The sequence below is a fragment of the Chlamydotis macqueenii genome, chromosome 3, assembly GCF_036417535.1.
Source record: "Chlamydotis macqueenii isolate bChlMac1 chromosome 3, bChlMac1.mat, whole genome shotgun sequence".
Lineage (NCBI taxonomy): Eukaryota > Metazoa > Chordata > Aves > Otidiformes > Otididae > Chlamydotis > Chlamydotis macqueenii.
This window is the reverse complement of record NC_141558.1, coordinates 47,569,677-47,592,391: the sequence shown is the minus strand read 5'-3', so window position 1 is coordinate 47,592,391 and position 22,715 is coordinate 47,569,677. Positions and strand designations below refer to the sequence as shown.

The window sequence follows — 22,715 nt, the reverse complement described above, 5'->3', positions numbered from 1 at the left end:
AAAGAAACATTTAATATAAACCTTAAAAACAGACAAAGAATTGTACATAGCAAGGTTAAAATAAGTTGGCAACCCCAAAGGAAACATTATCTAAATATTCCAATTATCTGACATGTACAGTAAAAAACCTGTAGATTTTGAAAAAAACCACCCTATGTTTAATTGAAAACCTGCAGCCAAACACACGTGAATTAATCAAAGCTACAGAAGATCTGATACAAAGTTTTCTCTACTTGAAATGTGAAATACTCCTGCTTGACACTTTCAAAAAGCATGACACCTATTTGAAGCTACCAATAGAAGTAAAGCAGCCTTTAACCCCTGCACTACTTTGAAACAATCAAAGCAACCTTAGGGTTCTGTCAGTGCAAATCCCCTTCAGAACATACACATCTAAAAAAATCGTTTGCAAGCAAAAATGTTATCAGAAAAAATGAGATTCCAGCGAGCTGGATGCTGATGGAGCAACTGATACAAACGTACTGTAGTCAAGGGCTTTATATCAAACTCAGCCCATAGGAGAGACTGTCCCAAAGAGGTGAATCATTACACACTATGCACAGCCTAGAAGTGCATTTTACATTTTCAAATGTAAAAATACTATTATGAACTACAGTCAGAGAACTTGTAAAACAGTTTCACACAACTCACCCACATAAGACTGAAAAATCAACATATTGAGACCAGTGCTATTAAAGATTGCTTGATTTTTTTTCCTTTGCAGCAGAACTACTGTTGTGGAATATATACATATTTTATACATACTATATAAAGTACACATATGCACATACTTTTTTTTTTTTTAAAGAAAAGCAACAGACTATCAATCCTTTCCTCAATTAAAAAAGTATTTTAAGTACTTAAACTATAGTTCTTACATGAGGAAAAAAAATATCCCATTGAGTCTATGTGGAACTTTGTCCAGACTAAAGCAAAGATCATTTCAAGGGGTGAATAGTTATAAAAGTTGCATATTTAAGGTCCTAGTCTTGAAACCTTTATTTACATCAATAGTTCTTACTTTAAGGAGCAAGCTGCTTGCAAGATCAGAAACCTACCATCATTAATCTTTTTGAATGACTTTTTAGAGTGAAGGACTATGCTTTCCTTCAAATCAAACAAAACCAGATAGTTCTGCAGAATACTTTGCAAAGCCTTCGTGTTGTTGCTTTATAACACTCAGAAGTTAAATTAAGAGCAACTGTAAGCCGCAAGGTAAGATGCCGCTGAAAAGTTCTAACAAGCTTAAGAAAAAAATATTGGTTGTTGGTAAAAATGTATTCACTTCAAAATTTCAAGTATTTCTGTAAATACAACTACTTCAACACAGCATGCTATTTAGCAGCACGTTTTGCTTGGTCATTAAGAGGGAAAGTTAGCTATTTACTGAGAGGGCTGAGAAAAATCACTAAACGTCTAACTTTCTATCATACCCGCATTTAATTCTCCATCCAGTATTCTTTTTCCTCCAAGCACCAACGAAGCAAACAACAAACGCAACACTTAGCTCAGGTTTCATATGCTCCTTAAAAGGAGGCTGCATTTGTTTTCAAAGTCGTTTTGAATGTGAAGGGGTAGGGAAGACATCACCACCCCCCACTCCCAAGCTCTGCAACCCCTCCATTATAACACGGGTGCCGCTGTTGCCGGCGGGGCGGGCCCCCAGGCCGGGGACGGGGCTGGGTGGGCGGCGGGTCCGCCTGGGCCTCCCCAGGAGCCCCGGGTGTGAGCGAGGACTCGGTGGAGGGGAGGCAGGGGCTCCCGCAGGCCTCCCGCCGCAGGGGGGTGGCGGGGTGGGAGATCCTCTCTGGAGTTACCTGCCCTCAACACCGTTAAAAGAGAAGGGGCAGGCGAGGCACCGTGCTTCGAGCGGCACAGCCGGTGCCGCGGGTGCGCCTGCCCGGCTGCCCACGTGTGACAGCCACCGCGCCGGCGGCCTGCCCGCCGCCTTCTCCTCCCGTGGGGCGGAGGAAGGGGCAGGACCCCGTGGCCGCGGAAACAAAGAGGGGCATCGGCCGCCTGCCGCCTTCCCTGGGTGGGGCCTGCGGGCCTGGGCCCCGGCTAAACCCAACGAGAGGTCGTGCCCGCGGCGGGGCGCATACGCAGGGCCCGACCAGGCCGGGCCGCCGGCCCCGCCGCCATCTTGATGGGCAGCCCCCGCGCCTCCGGTAGGGCCTGGTGCGTGGCGACGGCTGGTTCCCGCGCGTCGGGCCCCCTGCGTGGGATGGCGAGATAAGCACAAAGCGTTGGGTGCTCGCCTTAACCCCGGTTCAGTTTAAAAGTCTTCAGTAGCCTCCTCTATGAACAGATGCTACCATGGCACTACGTGCCAGCACAAATAGTAGCAAACCTCTGGGGAAAAAAAAAAAAAAAAAAAAAAAGTATTTTTGAGCGCGCTGCTGTTTTATTTGCTCACTCCTTAATTCACGTTCGCCGTAGACTAAATTTGCTCTGTGGTAAACTGGTCTCCCAGCGTGGGGAAACGGTGACCGTCCCCGCCGCACCCTGCGCGCGCTCTGGCGGACGCCAAGTACGCGCCTCACCGCCCAGCAGCGGCGGCGCGGCCCTGAATCCACTGACCGCAGCAGGAGCGACCCCTCGAAGACGTCAGGCCCCCGGCTGTGGCCCCCTTGATGTATCATCATTTCGATTCTCAAAGATACTAACCAGCATTTCCAGTTCTGTACTGTGTGCTAAATTAGCTTTTCTTTAAAAAAAAAAAAAAAGAACATTTAAACCATATTAAGAGAGTAATAAAACGAACATCTTTGAGTCTTTCACATCAATCACTTCCTTGGGCCGCAGTTAACGACCGGGGGGGGGGTGGCTGGGTTACAAATGGCCCAAGGAAGCGATCGGTAACGAACAGCCCTGACCCTGCCTTTCCCCGCTGTGAGCGGAGGGGCTGCAACCTGAGCCCGGAGGGCGAGGGCTCCTCCCGAGCCGGCGGGGCCGGGCGGGTCAGGCCGCTCGCTTGCCCGCCCGCCCTTAAGGAGGTGGCGGCCATGGCGGCCTGTGCCGGCAGGGCTGCGAGGGACGTGGTCTGGTGGAAAAGAAACCTCCGAAACAGCGCTATACCCCGCTTCCAAATACCTCACTGCCTCCCTAAAGGCATCCGCCGAAATTATTTAGCTAAGCGTTAAAACCGGTTATGGGTTTACACTGCTACACTAAAAATACAAACCCCCTCAGTCTTCCCGCCTCTTTTGCCACTGGCATGAAAAAGAGAATAATGCATCTTTACATCAGCCAATCAATTAATCTACATTTTATAAATTTATAACTAAGAACAAGATTTCAGATGTTTTGTTAGCTGCAGTGGTAATGTTTTGCTCTTATGTTCACCGTAATGACCTTAGACAAAAATAGATGTAAGAACAACAACAAAATTTTGCAGTGATTCCATTCATGCACGTTTTCAACGAAGAGAGGTACTAACAGCATTTATCCTACAATCCCTCCATTACCAGACCAGTCAGAGACAACTTTTATATTAGAAGCAACCTGCCCTACTTGTAATATCACCAACTGAACATAAAATAAACACAACATCTATACAAGAAAAAAAACCAAAAAACAAACCTCATTCTTTGCCAGACCAGAGATTTCCTCCATCCACGCCAACTGCAGCACGGCAGAGAAGTCAATATCCGACTGGCAAATCTTGTTGGCAAGCGGAAAAATTAAGACTCAAAGTCTTTACTTTTGGCCCCTTCTAGATACTAATTATATGGATTTGCAATGCACTGATCCATAAGTGGACTGACAAATGTAAAAACCACTGTGACAACTAGCATCAGTCTCTGCCATTCCTTTATGCAGCAGAATCCAAACTAACCTACATTGCTAAACATGTTTCCTGAAATAGGCATGAACACTGCAGAAGATAAAAACAAGCTTGTATGCAGTTGTTTAAGAGATCTTGTATTAATTCATGAGTATTTTCATTGTGGGTTTTTGCATAACATCTAAATTAATTTTGCTAATTTCATTTTTAATGCTTGAACATTACTTTCAAATGGTAACATTTTATAGCAACATTGATACCAGAAAGCTCTTTATAAAATTAGTCAAATTCATGGAAATTGGACATTTCAAAATCTGAGCATGTTTTTGACAAGAAAATATTTTGTCTAGTAAATGTGTCAACATTATTTTACAATAATGTAATCAGTATTTTTCAACAAAGCAATTTTAAAAGGAAGTAAGGATTACTCTCTTTCATATATATTTAGCATGTACTTTTATTGTTTGATAATTTACTTCCTCATAGACTTAATAAAAGGAAATATTTTGCTTTTTTTTCCCCATCATGTTAAAATAATTGGCAATGAGATGCAATTGTGCCCAGAAGAACAATGTGCTAGGCAAGACATACAAATTCAGATTAACTTTGTTAAACTGTTGGAATTAAACAACAACAAAAAACATAGTAAACTTTCTACATGTTAACTTAAGCAGATAAAACCATAGAGCAGTACACATTTATTCTCTTACATATTATCAGTAAATAATTATCTGCCAAGTTAGTCCTCTTTTAGACCTGAAATGCCAGGAATTTCAAACTTGTCCACAACATGGCAAAGCTGCATTTTAACTAATGAAGACCTCGGTGGAAATGAACAAAGGAAGCCAATGGAGCATTTTCTGCCACGTAAGATGTAAAGAAAGAGGAGTCACATTTCTCTTAAGGTACGTGGTTCAACTGAAAGTGCTACAAGAAATTTAGATGAACGTTCATCAATGGTTAGTTCATAGAAAAAATGCTGCTATATAGTTAGTTTGGGGGGCATTTTAAAGGTTGCAAAGCACTTACAAACATAGTGAAAAACAGTACACTGAATAATAGTTGATATACACAAAACCCCTTTACATTTATTTAATCAAACTTTTCTGTTTGAAGTATATAAGCTCCAAAATGAAACTATCAGAAAAGAAATATCCTTGAGAAATTGTGCATGCCTATTGAAACTTCTTAACCCCTATTTCACTTTGCCCAACATTTCATCTCTGGGTAAGATTCGGTCCTTGAAGTGTAGCTAAAATATACTGTGCTTTTAAAATACAAGTCAAATGGAGGGAGAAAACAGAAACTAAGCTCAGGGTTACCAGTTTTTAAGAATGTAACAAATAGATTATATTCATCATCCTAAAACCAGAAGTATTAGAACAGAATAAATCATTTAACGCCAATTACCTCAATACTTCTCAAGTGAATATGCTATACTTGATAGGTGCATTTTGTGACACCTATTGTGGTGAGTGCTGGTTCAGCTCCATGTAATGGCCATACAATTAATAAAGAATGAATACTAAATTGCACATGGATAAAAGCAAAACAAATTGTAACTATAAAAGTATCGTATTGCTGTACATATAATTAAAAACAATTACTGATTCCCATATGAAAAAAAAAAACCTATATTCATATGTAGGAGATCAGAGAAAATGTTAAACATTGATTATACTATTGAATAATAAACACTAAAAAGAATTAATCTTTGGCAAAAGGACAATGCTTCAACTGTAGCCATTTTAACAATCTAATCTTGGTCCATTTACAGTTGTCACCAGTTTAAAAAATGATCATCCAAGCAAGAAGTACTATCTCTGTGAAGAAGATAAACGGACGTAAGCATGGAATGGACTATCACTTTCCAGTAAACTATCTTACAAAAATAAAATAATCTGCCATATTAATGTATTAATGTAATTGCTTAATGAAAAATAATGAAGCTTAATGTAAAAATTATTTGGGTAAACTAAATCCACCAATTACATTATTAAACATAAAGAGATTTTGTTGCTCAAAGCAGACTGAAGATTAATTTTTAGAAGTATCTGCTGTCTTGCAAAAATGTTATGTAGTCATTAAATGCAAAGACATCATATAAAATGGAAAATGCATTTTTATTTTTTACAAGTATTTGCTTATTTCTACTGAAGGCAATGTAGATATAGATGAAATGTAAAGGAACCCTATGTTGTGATTTTGTTTAGTGAGGGGGGGCCTAAGGTGGTAGAACCAGAATGTTTTGAATTTAAATAAACATTTTCAGATCTGATAGAACAGATTTTAGAATGTTTAGTAGGTGTTTTTTTAATTCCTGAAGAAAAGAGGGCATTGCTAGGAGGACAATCTGACAGGCTACTTTCTTAGTGTAGGTAAGAGACTGTAGTGCAGGAAAAGGAAGCACTCCTTAGTGAAAGAGATGGCATTTAGTGGTGCATTGTTTGCAAAAGCATGAATTAACACTAACAAAATCCTATTCCAATTAGTCTGAGCAAAGATTTTCTCTTCAGATGTACTATATATCTGCCTGAAAATCTTGAATATGATTTTCATCTTGACAACGCACCTTTAAGATCTTTTGCTCCCTTACTATCTCCAGTTCAGTCCCACAGTCCTCTCTCTGTGACCAGTCCTTTAAAGTCAATGGTGACATACAAAATCCTCTACAAAATTCTTCGTTTCTGATGGTTATTTATTCATGCATCTCCTTCACACTCAGATCAATCACCTTACAAATAATGTCTCTTTAACAATTATTACTAATTTCTAAAGCCAATTACAAACACTTAAAAATTATTTTACCTTTATCTTTGTTTCTAGGTTGCAATAGTTTCTAAATGAGAATCACACACAATGAACAGGATGCCCTGCTGAATGTCCTGGTAGTTAAAATCAGTGTGCATGCTACAGCCACGCAGACCCCTGTACAAGAAACCATGCATTCCTTACAGGGTTAACTTCTGCTCTACATTTCCCATCCATTAAACAGTTTTTGCAAAACATGCTACAAAACACATGTGATTTTGATTCATAAAACACCTATTACAAATGTAACATGCTTTCTTTAATTAACACACACAAACACCCCAAACCAAACAATGAAACAGACAGACAAAGCAGGTTTGGCACAGCCAAACAAGAATTTAATCACTGTAGTAGAGAGCTATTAAGCACTGTGCTGAAACGGAAACTTTTTTACTAACTGCATTTACAAATGTTTGAGGACCGTATTATGCCTCCAAATGTGTAAACTGTCCAGCTCTCCTGCCTGGACAGAGGGTTCAGCTCCTTCCCCCTTCCCACACGTCAGTGGCTCTCCCTTGTATCTGGGTAGGGTCTCTACAGCCCTAACAGAGGGGCCTGGGAAAAAGGCAGATCGTGAAGGGCTCAGCCAGGAGGATTCCCGCCATCCTCTTGTGAACACAGATACACAATACTGCAGTTATGAAGTTTTTCAAAAGTTTCCCCAATAGCTACCACATCCCATTAACCCTGCCAGAAATCACAGCCCTGTACAGGTGTGGCCTCAACAGTCTCTACATGGCTGAATTGCTGTCCCAAGATCCCAAGGCGCTTTCACTTGCAGTGTACTTTACCCTTCACCAGAACCTGCCTGCACCCATGGCAGGAGTCTTTTTCACGTTGGGAGCATTTCACATCCTACCACTCTTTCCTCCTGTGAGGCAACGACTTGGGGCTCAGCAATTTTTCAACAGGGAGATGAAAAAACCCACAGTATTATCAGCCCAAGAGCTTTGCATCAAAGCAGACTGGCAGATTGGTGGTCAGGTGAATTTAGGTAAGACATTAAATATTATGCATGCACAGTACAAAAAAAAGTAGCCTATTGTGAAAAGTATATACAAGTTACATAAATGACAAGTTCATGCATACACATTATGTTAAGTTGTATCATTTTCAGTTAACTTATTATTAAGCAGCACTGGCCCAAAACCTAGTTTACTGCTCTACATTTTAGGCACTGTACAGGGAACAAATCAGATCACAAAGCAGCCCTTAAGTTTTTGAGCACAAAAAGCACACTTACAAAACCAAAATGATGTAAACTACATATGTCCAGTAAGAGCATTGATATAAAAGACTTAAAATCCATTTTACTGTCCAGTTTATTGAACAAGATTCACAGGTCACTGGGACCACTTCACATGAGAAAACAGAGCAGAATTTGGCCCATCAGGTCTATCATATCCACAAGAAAAGAAGGGATGTCATGGTTTCATTACATTAAGGAGGAATTTTTGTTTACTGTTGAAATAATTCTCACAATTTCCATCCACCTGATGTACTATTGTTTTTAATACCTGGGGGAGAGGGTAGCAAACAGGTTTGTGAATAATTCTTTGATCTTGTTACACTTTAGTGTCAACAATAGCTAATTCTTAAGATGTGCAATCTACGTGTCTGAGGCCAGGTAATTAAACAGGGTAAGATAGCGATACCTACCTTTTAAATACAGGGAGTAGCTGGGGGTCTAATCCAAAGTTTACAGAAGTTAGCTTGGGTCTATTAGGTACATTCTAGATTAAAACTTCTACATAATTCTAGTATTTCCAATATAAGGAGTCTAAGAATATTCAGAAATTACTACACATGGTCAGCAGAGGCTTTTTAAAACTCTGTATTTCCACTAAAATTGTATTATTACAAATAGCCCATAAAAGCAACCAAGATTTTGATTACTAGCTTGCAAAACACAGTTGTAAAATGAAATAAAACATTTTTAAAATTATAGCACATGTGCACTATTAAGACATTTTAAAGACACCTGTACTTTGAAAAAAAAAAAAAAAAAAGTTCAGGTTTATTCTAGTCTACTTAAAGTACACAAGGGCTATTACTTTCACTCTCAGTTTCAGGCCAGAGATTATTTTGGTGCATGTGACCATAAACAAATAAAGTTGTAACACAAATGTTAAAGTAGCCTCAAATGGCACTATAATAAAAGCAATGTAGAAAAACAAAACAAAAAAAAATCCCTCAATGCTGCACACCTATAAATTACCATGACTAATTAGAAGAGGGCCTCTCTGGGAACAGAGTATCTTTGATGGGAAAGTCACGATCAGCTATGTTCATGAGAAGTACACACTTATGAATGTACTGACAACAGTGGTGTTTTCTAATAGAGCATCATAAGACGTGTAGAAGTCATGGAATATTACTTTGACTTTGGTCAACAAATTCATACACTCCAAATATTAATTATACATGTATTCACTCAGATTTTAGCCGTTAAACAATTTTAACAGGAGAAAATAATAATCTATGATGCTAACAAAACCAAAACAAACCTTTCAGCCTCCCTCCTTCTAAAAAATTAACTCCAGCACTAGATTAGAACTTTGGAATAGAAAGTTTCTGTGTCATTTCTTGGCTTCTGCACTGATACTAGAACAAGGATATTCTGCATAGTTTAAGACAGGTAACTTTTCAAATGTATTGATGTATTTGATTTTCAAAGTTATACATATGTAACAATTAGGGAGCTACACTTTTCAGATTATTCTCAAGGAATTCCACTAAGCTCTCACCTATCTGCTAAAAAGATATATCCAAATTATTACAAACATGCTCTGTAAATAGACTTACTTCTGTTCTGTAGAACTGAGAAATACACATTATTGTCACGAATCAAAAATTCCTTTTTGGTTTTGTTTTATAAATAATGCTGTTTGAAAACTGCAATTCAAAATATTTCAGTGCCACAGCTTAACGGTAATCAATAAAACAAGGCGGGGGGGGAGAAACATGTAAGATTGAACTGAAGTGTGACCCAAAAAAGATTCCTGAAACATTCCACTTCCAAGGAGAGCTCAGATGCCTGTACTCATTCCAATACCCACAAGTGCCTTTTTTCTTGAAAAGTCACTAACACTTTCATTGTTTCTCCATCCCTAGCTGAAAGTAACACCAGTATTCTGCTATTTTGCACCAGAGGAGACCGCAGTTCTCACATTTCTCTAACAGTAACTTCCAGCTCTCTTTCCTCCTATACCTTCACCTTACCCTGGCAGCTGCTTGTTTGCATCCTTGGCCACCCTTCCATGATGCCAGCACTGCCCACCCTTGTTTGTGGAGACCATGGCATTTCTCTGATATGAAAAATTATAAAAATCAGATATGAAAACAAAAACTTGCTATGCAGCTTCACAAGCACTTATGCTAGCCCAACAGGGAGAGTGCTATAAAAGCTCCTGAAGCTTACTTAAGCAGCAACACTGCTGCTAAGTGTAAAAATAAAATCATGGCCATAGGACTCCCATCAAGAAGGGTGGCTGTACCAGTTTCAACCTCCACCTGTTCACCACACTGCTACTGCAAAGCCAACTCAGCTGCTTGCAGAGCAGCTGCTGACCTGCTGCATGTTACAGCTTTGCATGTTAGGAAAAAAAAAAAAAAATCAGTGCCAGTTTTCCTTAATACAGCAGACTGTAAAACTTGCAGCAGTTTCCACAGCTGCTCTACAAGCAGCTGAGGAGTCTCTGGAGTGGGGATCTGGAATTCCCTCTAGCCATCTCCCAAGGAGTTAACCCCCCATTTTAACTCATAATAATCTGAGGAAAAGCCTAGGCACCAATTTCTCCAACTAGATATGCTTAAGCAATCAAAAGCACTGCCCTACTTTCCATGCAGAGGTGTTTACTGATACTCTGCTGATGTAAAAGCAATTTAAGGATTCATTGCTTTCACCAGTCATATCCAGCAAGCAAAACTAGCTAGTCCAAGCAGAACTAGCTAGCTAGTCCCAAGTAACTGTCCCTTAGAAAGAGCTAAGTATCACAGAATACCTTCCTATCAGTCATGATAACTTTCAGCTGATTTAACAAAAAAGGGGGAAAAAAAGCACCCTTAAATACAGGGAATGAAAAACGCAAATCATATGTCCTTATTTCTTTGTGTTTAAGAAACATCATAAACAGTCTTTACCCTCTACAGTTTCTAGGCTGCTAGGATCTTACTTAAATTATACCTTTACAGTCACTTTTATACACACCTTTGTAGATACTGATGGGCCTAATTTTGCTTCTGATTATAATTAGTGGGGAAAGATGACAGGCCTTTACTGAGATGGGTTACATAAGGAATGAATTAAACAATATTTACATGGGAGCATACTTTGTAAAGAGTCTAAAGAGTCTAAAAACAAACTCTGGATGGCTCTAGATATACCTACTACTTCAGTAATGTAGTTGCAAACCAGGACAAGCAACAATAACAACATTTTTTCCCAATTTGACAATTCATTTCCTTTCAGCTTCGGTTCATATATCTGCTTTGATATCTTATGTTTGTGCCCCAGACAAAATATCCTCTTCCTTCCAGTATCCCAACCCTTGCACACAACTTCCTCAGTCTTGGAGAAAAGGAGGATAGCATGCTCTGGAAAGGGTGTACTTACTGCTCTGCCAAAGAGGGAAATCTCTTTCTTAAGACAAAACAGTTCCATTGCAGGCCTCTGTCTTTGGGCCACTTATGCTCTTTGTTCAAACTTCTTCAGCAAAATCTGATCTGATGCAACACCATTTAGGTTGAACGGGACTTGCAATTCACTTAAATACTACAGACATCTATTGATAAAAATGCACTGTAATGTTGGGTTTAGATGAAATAGATGAAATATGGAAGGTATTTCCACAGATGGTGGCTCCGTAACATAAATACCACATTACAAGTTTCTCCAAACAACCATCTTAGACCATCAAGCTCTCAGTGAATGATTTTGCCATCTGTCTACGTGTCCATAGGTAGGACTTGAAATATAGAAGTGGCCTAATTAGTAGCCAAAATAAATAAAAAATCCCAAACAAGGCTCTACTACTCCACATCACAAATCCACAATTCCCATAATTTAAAGTCAATTTTCTCTGTATGCTGCAACACAAACTGGTGAATGCCAAAGCTTGGCTCTGGATCTCCAACAGTTACCCATTACAGGTTCTACATGCATTGAGGCTGCCAAACAGACTTCGATACCCACGTCCTTAGCGTAGGTCTTATCTCCGCAGGATCTCTCATACACATGCTCACTGCAGACACACGTTTACTCCACATTCGCTTCCTTCCTCAGCTTCCCTCTCCAAATCCTGCTAGCCACTTTTGTTTTGATTAGGACTGGGCTTGCCTGGTCACCAACAGAAGTCAAAAGACGACAAGTCCATAGTACCATACTCTGCATGGACACTTCTGTACTTCAAATGGGCACTGCTATGTCATATTTAACAATAAGGAGCAATGTAATATTGATCCTACTTGCTTACCCAGAGCTTCCACTTATTCTGAGCAATTAAGTAGCTTTTTACAGGCTCCTAATGATGCAGAAATGAAAAAGATGTGCTAGAGGAATGAAAGCATCCTTACAAAAGCAGAGGATCACGTGTGTTACAATATAAGAAAGTCAGCATTCAGCATATGATGCCATGCTCAACTTTATCCTAGAAAAAGTAGTTCAAATGTGGCTAAAATACTAGGAATTTAAAGAACAGGCATCTGATTCATCATCAAAAAGGATAGTCGGTCAAATTAAGGGAAAGGACTTTTCAGATGCTGCTTACATGTCTAATTTTCCATTTATTCTTTTTACAATCACAACTGAACAGTCTCAGTAATTTTCCCTCCTTCTTTTGTTATAGGTACTTGCAACAATAAGAGCAAAATGTATAATATACAAACAATAGTGCATGCAGAAGGACTCAATGGAAGAAAAAATGCTCTCTTCCGCTTTTATCAAATCTTGCAATAACAGTAACTTGTAGCAACAGTAAGAAAGTGCAGATGAAAGTGAAAAATTTCAAACCATCCATGTTCCTTTTAATGAGAAAACAAAATACACCAACTCCTGCATGCTGCTCCTCCCTTCCTTCCTCTCCCCAACTCATAAAAGAGGATCCCAAAGAACGATGTTTAAGGTCCCAGTTCAGAAATCCTGTATCAATCCCTTAACATGGTAAGAATTTTGGATTACAGAGCCAAGTCTCAACAAACAACATCTAAACTGAACAATCCATCTCATCCTGAAAGATCACATTACTCAGAAACAGAACGTAAAATTACAACTCTTGATATTCACAAACATGTATTTAATTGCATATAGATGGTATATCTACCACCCTGCCCTTATCATCTTTAATATCTGGGCTTCACACTAAGCAAAGGAAAACAGACACATTTCTAAAACAGTTCATACAAAATGTGTGCAAAAAAGAATCCACAGCATTGTTGCCCTACTGCCAGCATCCGAAGAAGTAGTATGTATCTAAGTTGTATGTACAATTCTGAATACGCAAAGAAGAATTTTAACAAACATCATCCTTTTCTCGGGTTTTATGAAAGCTTGAGCTCTTCTTCGTTCTTAGCAATGAAGACCTTTCTTCTTGTGCACCACAAAAGGTTTCACTCACTTCACCTCTCCAGTCTGTGTTACCCTTTCACGAATAGATCTTTTTCTAAAATTTAACAAGAGCGGTTTGCACATAACTATGTGCAGAATTCACACCATAAAAGAGAGAAGCAAGCTATATTATTCATTCCATGCTAACCTACTAAAAGTCCAAATGACAATACTGAGCCAACTTCAGTAAGGTACACATTCCTTGGATTTAACAGTTACAAAGGACTAAGATTGCTACTTTTTTTTTTTTTTTTTTTTAAAGAAACACAGTGGACCAGGTACATTGTTGAGCTGGGCATGGCTTGTCTTCCAAAAATTAAATAGTTTTTAGGACCTGTAATTTTTGTGTGACACTGAATGACTCAAACACATGACTTCAAAGATATAAGCTGTATCAGAATAAAGCCAGAAAAGAACAAGAGTGTTAAGTGTACCCTATTTACACTGTACACACACACGGAGATGCACATATAGAACGGCTCATACCTTAAATAATGCATCTAGGTCTAGGTAACTCATTACCAGAAGGGTAAACAACAACTTGTAGTTGTTCAGAGAAGTAGTTCATAGAAGATCAATTAAAATGACTAGTGTTGGAGGAAGAACTTAAAAGGTAGAGTTAAAAACTCAATAGTGTAGCTGTTTCATGAACAGAACTTTCATTGGGTGAAGGGGAAGAGAAGTCCAAACAAAAGCATCGTCCTCTAAAAAATATATCAATATGCACAATTAGTGAAGTGCTGACTTTAGAAAAACATGACTATAATCTGCTCACAACCAAGAGGAAACTCCAAGAAGAAAGCAAAATTATTTACTGCAAGCTCAAAAGTCTAAGTATAATGATCTGAAACTACTACAGGAATTTTGAGTCAACATCCAGTAAGTTTTTGCTCCTAGCAAGCTCTTATAAACTAAGCATAACTTCATCAAGAAAAGGTAAGATAAGGCAGTAAAAAATATTGTTGCAGGCTTCAAGCTAGCTTTGACAGTACTTGGACTAAGTAAGACAAGCTTCTTTCCTCTGCTTAGACTGTCTGATTCTATAAAATGATACTGATACTAGCAGCTACAAACATTGCGGATCGAGTGAGTGCATGCAACACTATGTGCACACGCTTAAATAAATGATTAAGTGTTTTCAAAGCAGTTTTGAACAGCAATATTTCGTTTAAATAGATTAATAAACTGGCATCTTTGCCTTGAAAAGGCCTTTTCACATGACTAAATTTTTAAAAGTAATGAAACTAATAGGAATAGGGTCCAGTCACTGTTCAGGCAACAGACTCTGTTGTACAAGAGGCACTGTTAAATAACATTACCGATTTAAAGACAATTCTATGCTCTGGCTGCTACTGTTACCACTGGTCAGCTAGTCAGCTGACACAAAGCATTCTATATAGCCAGATGAATTATCTAAAATGTACTCTGAAACAAAATAGATACCGCTTCTCCCCCTTACATTAAACAGAAAAGTTTTGCTTTTGTCTGATGGAAAGAAGATTCACGTCACCATTAAGTTTACATATACCCTAGATTTCATCAGAAAGAAAAAGGTGGGAAATGCGTTTTCTTTGTTGTAAGAGTAATCCATTGCAGAATACTAGTAACTATATCACTAAGATATATCTCGAAGTAATACTCAAAATGACTGAGGCGCAGCGCTTATATGCAATGAAACATGCTATTTTTCACTGCATTTTACACTGCAATATGTCTTAGCAACCTATCGATAAATTGTAGATTATTAAAGTGTAAACCAACATGTCTAACATTTCCTTCTTGTCTCCTCCTTTAGGGGACACAACTGAATAGCGACAAATTTACCACATACTTTATTTTTTTTTTTATGACTACTTTCTGTTATGGAACAGCACACCTTGTCTAGTATTACTTAAAATGTACCACGTTATCATGCAGTCCAACACTTCTCTATTTCCAGAGCTCTAAGAATATCTTTGTTTCCAAATGTGTTCTTTTATTAACAACAATGCAATGCTTCCAATGTTTATCTTCTATTATTTGAGAAGCAAAAATGACATGTATTAACACAAAATCAAAGGAGGAAAAAGGTTTTTTATGTATAAATGTATTTATAAAACTGTAAAGAGCAATTTCACGACTTAGAAAGATACAAAGAAGGGAAGAAAGGGGGCAAAACAGGAGGAAGACTGCCCCTTCTTTGGTATTTCATTCATTCAATTCTAAAAATAAAAAGTAGCAAGGAGGAGGGCACCTCATCTGCCTGCACAAAGCAGGAAAAGTGTGAGAATTTAGGAACTTCGCTATTGGGTTCTCCACTTTGTACCTAATTCCAAGTGCAGGCCCCCCGGCACAGGGGCTTGCTGTAAGACAGCAAGATCAGGAATCCACTCCACCACCACAAGGAGCAAGGCAACATGCCACAGCAGCAGCACTCTGTCTAAGTTTCAGTCACCTTTTTATTAACCTAACGAAAGGTGTATTCTTTAAAAAAAGCCTGATGAAAGTTACTACAAAGTAAGGCCCGGCCATCGAATGGAACATTAAAAGGGAATCACTAGATAATCATGGAACACCCCCCTGCCCCGTCACTGCAAACGTCATAGAAAATGGACAACCACGTAAAAAGTTAAGATGCCTTTTCGCCTTCCTAACATGGCCCTAGCCGAACCCAAAATGGTCTCTTTACCTGATACTGCTCTTCGGCTCTCAGATCACAGAGAAGACGGGTAAAATGCAAAATAGCGTTGTTGCAACTGGAGACAGGAGGACCAGGGAAGGTCTATACATGCTCCTCCTTCACCAACCATGCTACAGATCTTGGGAAAAGCTCCCTTAACCTCATAATTTTGTACGCATCTTGCATGTGAAACGCCCTTCAGGAAGGCATTCATGCCGGCTTCCACGTTCAAAATACAAACGCCATCCACGCTGCTATACTTAAAAACAAAAACAACGGCCACGCGTGCCTTTTCTCCCGAACCGCCTTACAGAGACGCTGGTTTTGGTCTTACTCCTTAATCGTTGCACTTTTTTTTTTTTTTTTTCTCCTAGGAAGGAATATTTAAAATTCAACCAACCATACCACATGCACGCTTCAGTGTATCACCACGGGGACGCTCTCAGGTCTGAATTACTGCAAAATAACACTATAATTGTGTCTTAATTTCACTAACTAATCTCAGATGAGCTTTTAAAAAGGCATTCGATGTTTACAAGAAAAGCGTTCCGAACTGTATTCAAATGTTATCTGAATGAAAACCGACATTTATTTCTCCTTTTCCGAGCTTAATTTGAATCACTTTCCAAGGAAAGGCTTATCTGCTCCTCCTGATCACTCCGGTGACAAATGATAAACCCCATTAAAAAGAAGCGTGTGGCATTTGAAAATAAATAAAAAGCACTGGAGAAGTTTAGAACCGAGGAGGAAGATAGGAGGAAACAACATTATCCCTTTGCACAAATCTCCAGCCACAGAGACTAAGCACAATCTACCGCCGTATTTACTGAAATTGTACGCCGCCAACAAAACCAGTACCTAAGACAACTTTTTAACTACAGATGTACCTAAATACCTAGGGAAAATAGGTTACTTCTCTTCCAGTGAAAACCAGAGTCCCACTGAGCTCAAACAAATGTGGCAGGCTGAGATGGAAGACAAAAACGGGTCTTACTTGGTGTACAAAGACATCAACTGGAGACTCCAAGGGGCTTCCCTCTCGGTTGCTCATGGAGATGAACCCGAACCCCATTCTTACATTGAACCATTTGCAATGGCCGGTCCCGTGCAAAACCTGGGATTCCTCCTCTTCTTCCTGCTCCGGCAACTTCCCGGGCTCGTCTCCACCTTTACTCGCCCCTGCTGAGGAAGAGGGAAAGGCGGCGGGGGGTGGGGGGGACGGGGACAGGAGGAGGGGGAAGGGGGGAGAAAAAGAAGGACGGGGGGGACAAGATGCAAAGCAAAGAGTTAAATTCTGGTAACATCCTTTGCCCACTGTATAAAGGAGTTACTACAGGAGAAAGCGGAAAAAAAAGGTGAACAAAACAAAATCAAACCAGCAAACGGCGAAGAGAGCTTCCCCCCCCCTTAAATGCTAAAATAAACAACCTTCTCCCCAAAATACGTGAAAAAAAAAAAAAAAAATCACCGGAGGTTACAGAGAGGAAACACTGCGTACGGAGGCTCTCCCTCTCTTTGCCCAGGGCAGCCCACGTTGCTGTACATACGTGTATTTTTCCATTTAACTCCATCTTTCAGCCACATTACAGCACGGAACGCGATACTTTACTTGAATATTGCTGGTTTAAGACCGATCCCATTTCTCAACAGAAATTCTCAGCCCAATTAGTCTCTCCTCCCAAGGCGCTGAACCGGGAGGGCGAGGGGGGAAGCCCGGCCGATGAGGGGTGGAGGAGAGAGAATAAGCGAAATTGGGTAGATTGCACAACTGCTTATTGCACATGCAGCGCCGAAACCACTATTTTCCAACGTGTAGCCATCCCTCCTTGGAATAAACTTTCGATTAAAGTTGGGACAGGTGTACGGCCGTTTTCTCATCCCACCGCTGCAACTGTGCTTAATCAAACAGGAACAATTCAAACAATAGCCCCCTGAAAGCTTTTCAAGTTGTGAATCGGTGTGGGCGGTACGGAACAGTTTCTGAGCTGGGTAACAATGGGTTTGGAGAAAGCCCCCTTGCGCGAGCTGCTAAAAAAGGGTAATGCATAGTTGGGTTAAAAGGGGGGTGGGGGGGGAAGGGGGGGGGGAAGAGAGGGAGAGAGCGAGCGAGCGAAAATCATAGTAAAACAATAGAAAAAGAAAATTAACCTTCGGCCATGTTGCCCCACGGGCCCTCTGCTCCAAACTCGTGAGATGAAAACTTTCCCTGTGGATCGAAGTGGTCTTCTGCATTAATCTAACATCCTGATTTTGAACGTTCGCAAATTTAGCTCGCATGGTCTAATGTGCTCTCCCTCTTTTGATTTTTCCCCTTCTCTCTCGCTCCGTTTCTGGCCCCCTGCGCACACGTGACTTGCTCAATTACATGCTTTCTTGCTACTAATTTCACATCGGATCCTTAAGGGGTTGGCAGGAGGCAGGAGCAGCCAATCGCCATTTCAACTAGGCTGACACACCGAAATAATTTATGAATGAACAAGAAATTTCCAGCGCGGTTTTTTTTTTTTCCTTTTTTTTTTTTTTTTTTTTTCCGACAGCTAACTGCACGCGTCTTTACGGGAAACCGAGATGACGTATTATTCTGGGGTTTCTGCACTCCCGTGCACGCACAAATACGTAGGAAGATCCCTGCGTTTCCAGCCACAGCCCAGGGACCGACACCCACACGCAGGGGCGGATACGCAGATAGCGATATTAGGCTATCTGCGCGCGCCGGACGCGTCCACCCACGAATGCGAGATGCTTACCAATGCGACCCACGCGTGTCTGTAGACAGGCGCTAGGTACGTTGGGAGGCACCCGCGTTACCGGCTGCGCAAACCGCGGGCATGTGGATAACCGGACCGCCGCTTCCACCTGAGGAAAAGTCGCCCAAAGCCCCCGCAGCCCCGCTCCCTCCTGGCGCCCCCCTCTTCTCCCGGAGCAGCCGGAGGAAGAGGGGGGGATGGGGTAGAATTTGCCTCTCCCTACCCACGCGTGTGCGTGTCGTGTGCGTGCACGCGTGTGCCGCGGATCCCGGGCGGCCGGCGCCGCTCACGCCTTCGCGGCGCGTTACCGATTTCGCATTCAGATGCAGAGCGCGCCGGAAACGCGGTATCACCTTAATACGGCCCAGAAAGTGCGGGGGGTTTAGCGTTTCAAAACATTTCTGGAGGGGGATGGGGCGAGGAATTGTACTTCACAGGTTTCTCCGCCATCTCTTTCCGGGGGAGGGGATGTGATTAATGACTTCCTAAATAAGAGCCCGGTTTTCAAGCATAGCACTGGAGTGAACCTCAATCAGCAGCGATTGTTCCCCAGGAGGGAGAGGGAGAGGAGGAGGGAGAGGAGGGCTGACAGAGAAACGGATTTGCTAGAGAGGAGGAAGGCAAAAAAAAAAAAAAAAAAAAAAGGCCGGAGGAGGAAGACAAAGGGGAGGAATAGCGCTGACCGGGGACGGCTGGTTGAAGTCCTCGCTGCCGGCGGGGGGCGGGGGGGTCCAGCTCGGAGTGCCCGGGTGCGGTTTAAGGGGCCCGGGCGCGCCCCCGGCAGAGGCACTGCCCTCGGCCCGCACAGGTACCGGCTCCCGACGGGCTGGCCAGCCCTTGCTGGTGCTGCGGTTACAGCCAAATGCTTATTAAAAAAAAAAAAAAAAAAAAAAAAAAAGTACCCTTCCTCCCCCGAATTAAGTGAGAGTCCGTTTTATTTTCCATCTGCCCTATCTCCTTTCGTGTAAAAGCACAGATGCAGGTATGAAAACATCGGATTTTGCCTCTTGTGTCCTCACCACCACCGACTCGCATCTAACCTTGCTTTACATCCAGTATTGTATAACCCCTAGACGTTGCCTATACCTTGTTAAAACCTGGGCTCAATTACTTTCTCATTAAAACCCCTTCCTCCTTTTCCCCACCCCACCCCCAGCATCCTCTCTTATCCCAAGGACACACACAAACAAAAGCCAAAGCAACGAACCGACCCGTGCAGAACCCGAACACGAAGGGTTTGTGAATTTGCAAAGCACTTGCTCTTGTTTTGGAAGCGGCGTCGATCAGTCTGCCCAATTAAGGGGGACGCCTTTGCCCCGATGGGCCTGTTTACTCCTTTTGTTGCCTTTCAGGAAAGCGTAAATTCCCCATGCTAGCCCCTCGCTTCTGTGTGAAACACCAAGGTGCTCGGTTTGATCGCTTGCTGGAAAGAAGCGAGGGTGGGCAAAAGTGCACGAATACAAGCAGCCTGGCAAGTGGAGCAGAAGCTTTAAATCCTGAAATTCCTTCGCAGTCTTCAACCGTAAATTTCCTATAGGTTATTTCAACAGTGGAGGTCGACTTCCTACACTGACCTGCCTTACCCGTTCCTGCAAGCACACCACTGCTTTTTGCTCGCAACCTCCCTCCCCCTTTACAATAGCGATTATTTTACAATATTAAATCGCCAGTAATTTTATATGCTTGGATCTTATGACTGGGACGATAGCTAATATATAATAAATGCACAAGATTTTAACACGCGTGAAAACCCAGCTATGAACAAGAAATTTAGGTTACCGGAAGGGAAAAAAAAAAAAAAAGCTTAAACCAGTTACTTGAAGTGCCCAGGATTCCATTTCTTGTAGCAGAACAGCACATTTATAAAATACGAGCTCTCTCTGCCCCTCCCTTCGAAAAAACAGAAAATACTCTCTTTAATACCGTTTTAAAGGTCTTTATTTTTTCAGATTGATTTATTCGACCGATATTTGGTATAAAAAATCCTTAGAGGCTGGAATATTGGTTAAACAGACACAAACGGGTTGATCGAGTTCATTAAATGGAAAAAATGTCTTGTTAGCAAATATCAGTTAAAAGAAAATACAGTATAATACTTTATTCGATTAGTAAATGAGAGACCACAAACCCACATAAATAAATAAAGATATTTATTGCAAAATATTTCTTACATTGCAAAATAAAGGTAGATTTTGTAAAATGGGGGGGGGGGGGGGATTTGCAAAGGGTCTTTACTGAGATTTTTCAGGCCTCCAGTATTAGTGGAATTAAGGTTGGGGTCACTGGACTGGTCACTGGTGTCAGATGTTATCGACTCATTCATTTCCTGCAAGGGACATCAGCCTTTCAAGTTTTGTGGAAGGTAGAGAGCTGTTGCCAGCTGGGAACTCTCCGGAAAAAAAAAAAAAAAAAAAAAGAGAGAGAGAGAGAAAAAAAAAACCAGCCCTCAACCCACTAACACCCTTCCAAAATTTCATTCGCAAAGAATCGGGGAGGGGGAAGGGAGCCAAGAGGATAAAGGGAGGAAAAGCCCTACGGAACAAGCCAGTTGGTGGAAAAAAAACAGTTTAACGGTAGTAATTCACGTATATTAAAAAAAAAAAAAAGATATTTCTATCCTTACATTTCCCTGACTAGATGCTAATTTTGGTAAATACAATTATAGGAAGCTCGATCATTCTTTTTCTAAATGCACAGTAAGAGCTCACTTGAAACTACGTAACCAAAACCAGCGGTGTTGGATTTCCAGTTTGTCACCTTCCTAAAACTTTTTAAAGTCCTAATTCTTCTTTCTTGTATTCCCCCAAAACAGAAAAGACCTCACCTCCAAAAAAAAAAAAAAAAAGAAAGACAGAAAAGAAAACAAGAGAGGAAAAGCCTAAGAAGCGACCGTTCGTGCATTTGAAAAAAAAAATCCCACCAAAAAACCCGCGCGTTTTACACTTGAAAGCAGAGCTCGGGGTGCTGCCACGACTTCCCATTTCAAAGCACAGCCAACATTTCTCGCCGACGGGCAAGGCGGGAGAAGCAGGAACGGCGCCGGAGAGCCCACCCCCCCTCCTCACCCCAACCCCCATTTCTCCTTCACTCCTTGGGGTTGATTGCTTTGCCCCACGCACGACCGCGGCGGCCCACGGGGAAGTCGCCCGTCGTGTTTCCTACACGGTTTCTATCGAAACCGGTTATTCCTAAGGAGGAGGGGAGCGGGGGGGGGGGAACACACTTTCCGGCCGCTTCCTCAGGGCAGAGACCCTTGGCCCGGGTCTCTGCCAGTGCTGAGTCCTTCCCGCCAAAACCCTCTCACCTACAGTTTGGGCGCCAAAACCGCCTTCCCTTTCCGCCGCTCTGAAGCGACCGGGTGGAGTGCGGGGGCTGTCACCGGCCCGGCGGGTTTTCCTTTTCGGCAGCGGCCGTGCCCCTCCCGCTGTGTGTGTGTTTAGAAGGGGCCGTTTCCAATCGCTCGTCGCCCGCCGGGGCGCTGAGGGCGAAAGTCGGGCGCCCAACGGCCGCGGCGCCTGAGGCAGCAGGTCACGTCCCCCCAACCCTCCCCCGCCTTACACCTGAAGCAGGGGCTGTCACCCCCGTCCCCCGTCTCCGGCAACGCGCCTCTGCCTTGGGCAGGGACCCTGGCAGAAGGATCACGCCGCAGTTTGCGAGGTGCCGCTATTTTTTAATTGACGGCCCGAGAGCGGTTTACTGGCGTTTTCTGGTGGAAATGGAACGCCGGCGGCTGTCGGTGCCACCCTCCTGCGCGGTCCACCCTGCCACCCGTGGATCACTGCCGGCAACGGCAGCGGCTGGCGAGTGGAGGGAATTTATAAAATACTGGAAATCGCTCTAATCCCGCGCGTGATCCGAGGGCAGGAGGACGCGGGCGGCACCCACTCGAAGGGCTCTGCTGCAGGATGTGGTCTCACGTACATTAACAGTTTCTCAGCTGTGGATTCCCAACCGATGGCGACCGCTTCCCCGGCGGATTTAAGAAGGCTCTAGCCAGTCGTCGTGACAGGGCTAAAGCCCCGCGGGGACGACCGCCCCTTGCAGAGTGCGACCGGCTGTCCGCCCTTACTAAGGGCGCCGTCGGCCCGGTTTCACTGCACCCCCTCC

The 22,715-nt window shown here is 42.2% G+C and overlaps 1 protein-coding gene across 2 annotated transcripts in view; it reads right to left on the bottom strand.

The window, feature by feature from the left end:
• The window catches only part of LIN28B (lin-28 RNA binding posttranscriptional regulator B), a 99,897-nt gene that overhangs the window by 65,854 nt on the left and 11,328 nt on the right, over positions 1-22,715 (bottom strand). Inside the window, exons 1-2 of one of the 2 annotated variants that reach the window (XM_086745291.1) lie at positions 17,409-17,445; positions 16,856-17,043 (exon numbers count right to left, since the gene is read on the bottom strand). In XM_086745291.1, the coding sequence (XP_086601417.1) occupies positions 16,856-17,043; positions 17,409-17,445 (225 nt within the window). Of the gene's footprint in view, positions 1-16,855; positions 17,044-17,408; positions 17,446-22,715 lie in introns of those variants that run through there. The other variant, XM_086745292.1, reaches the window with a different exon arrangement.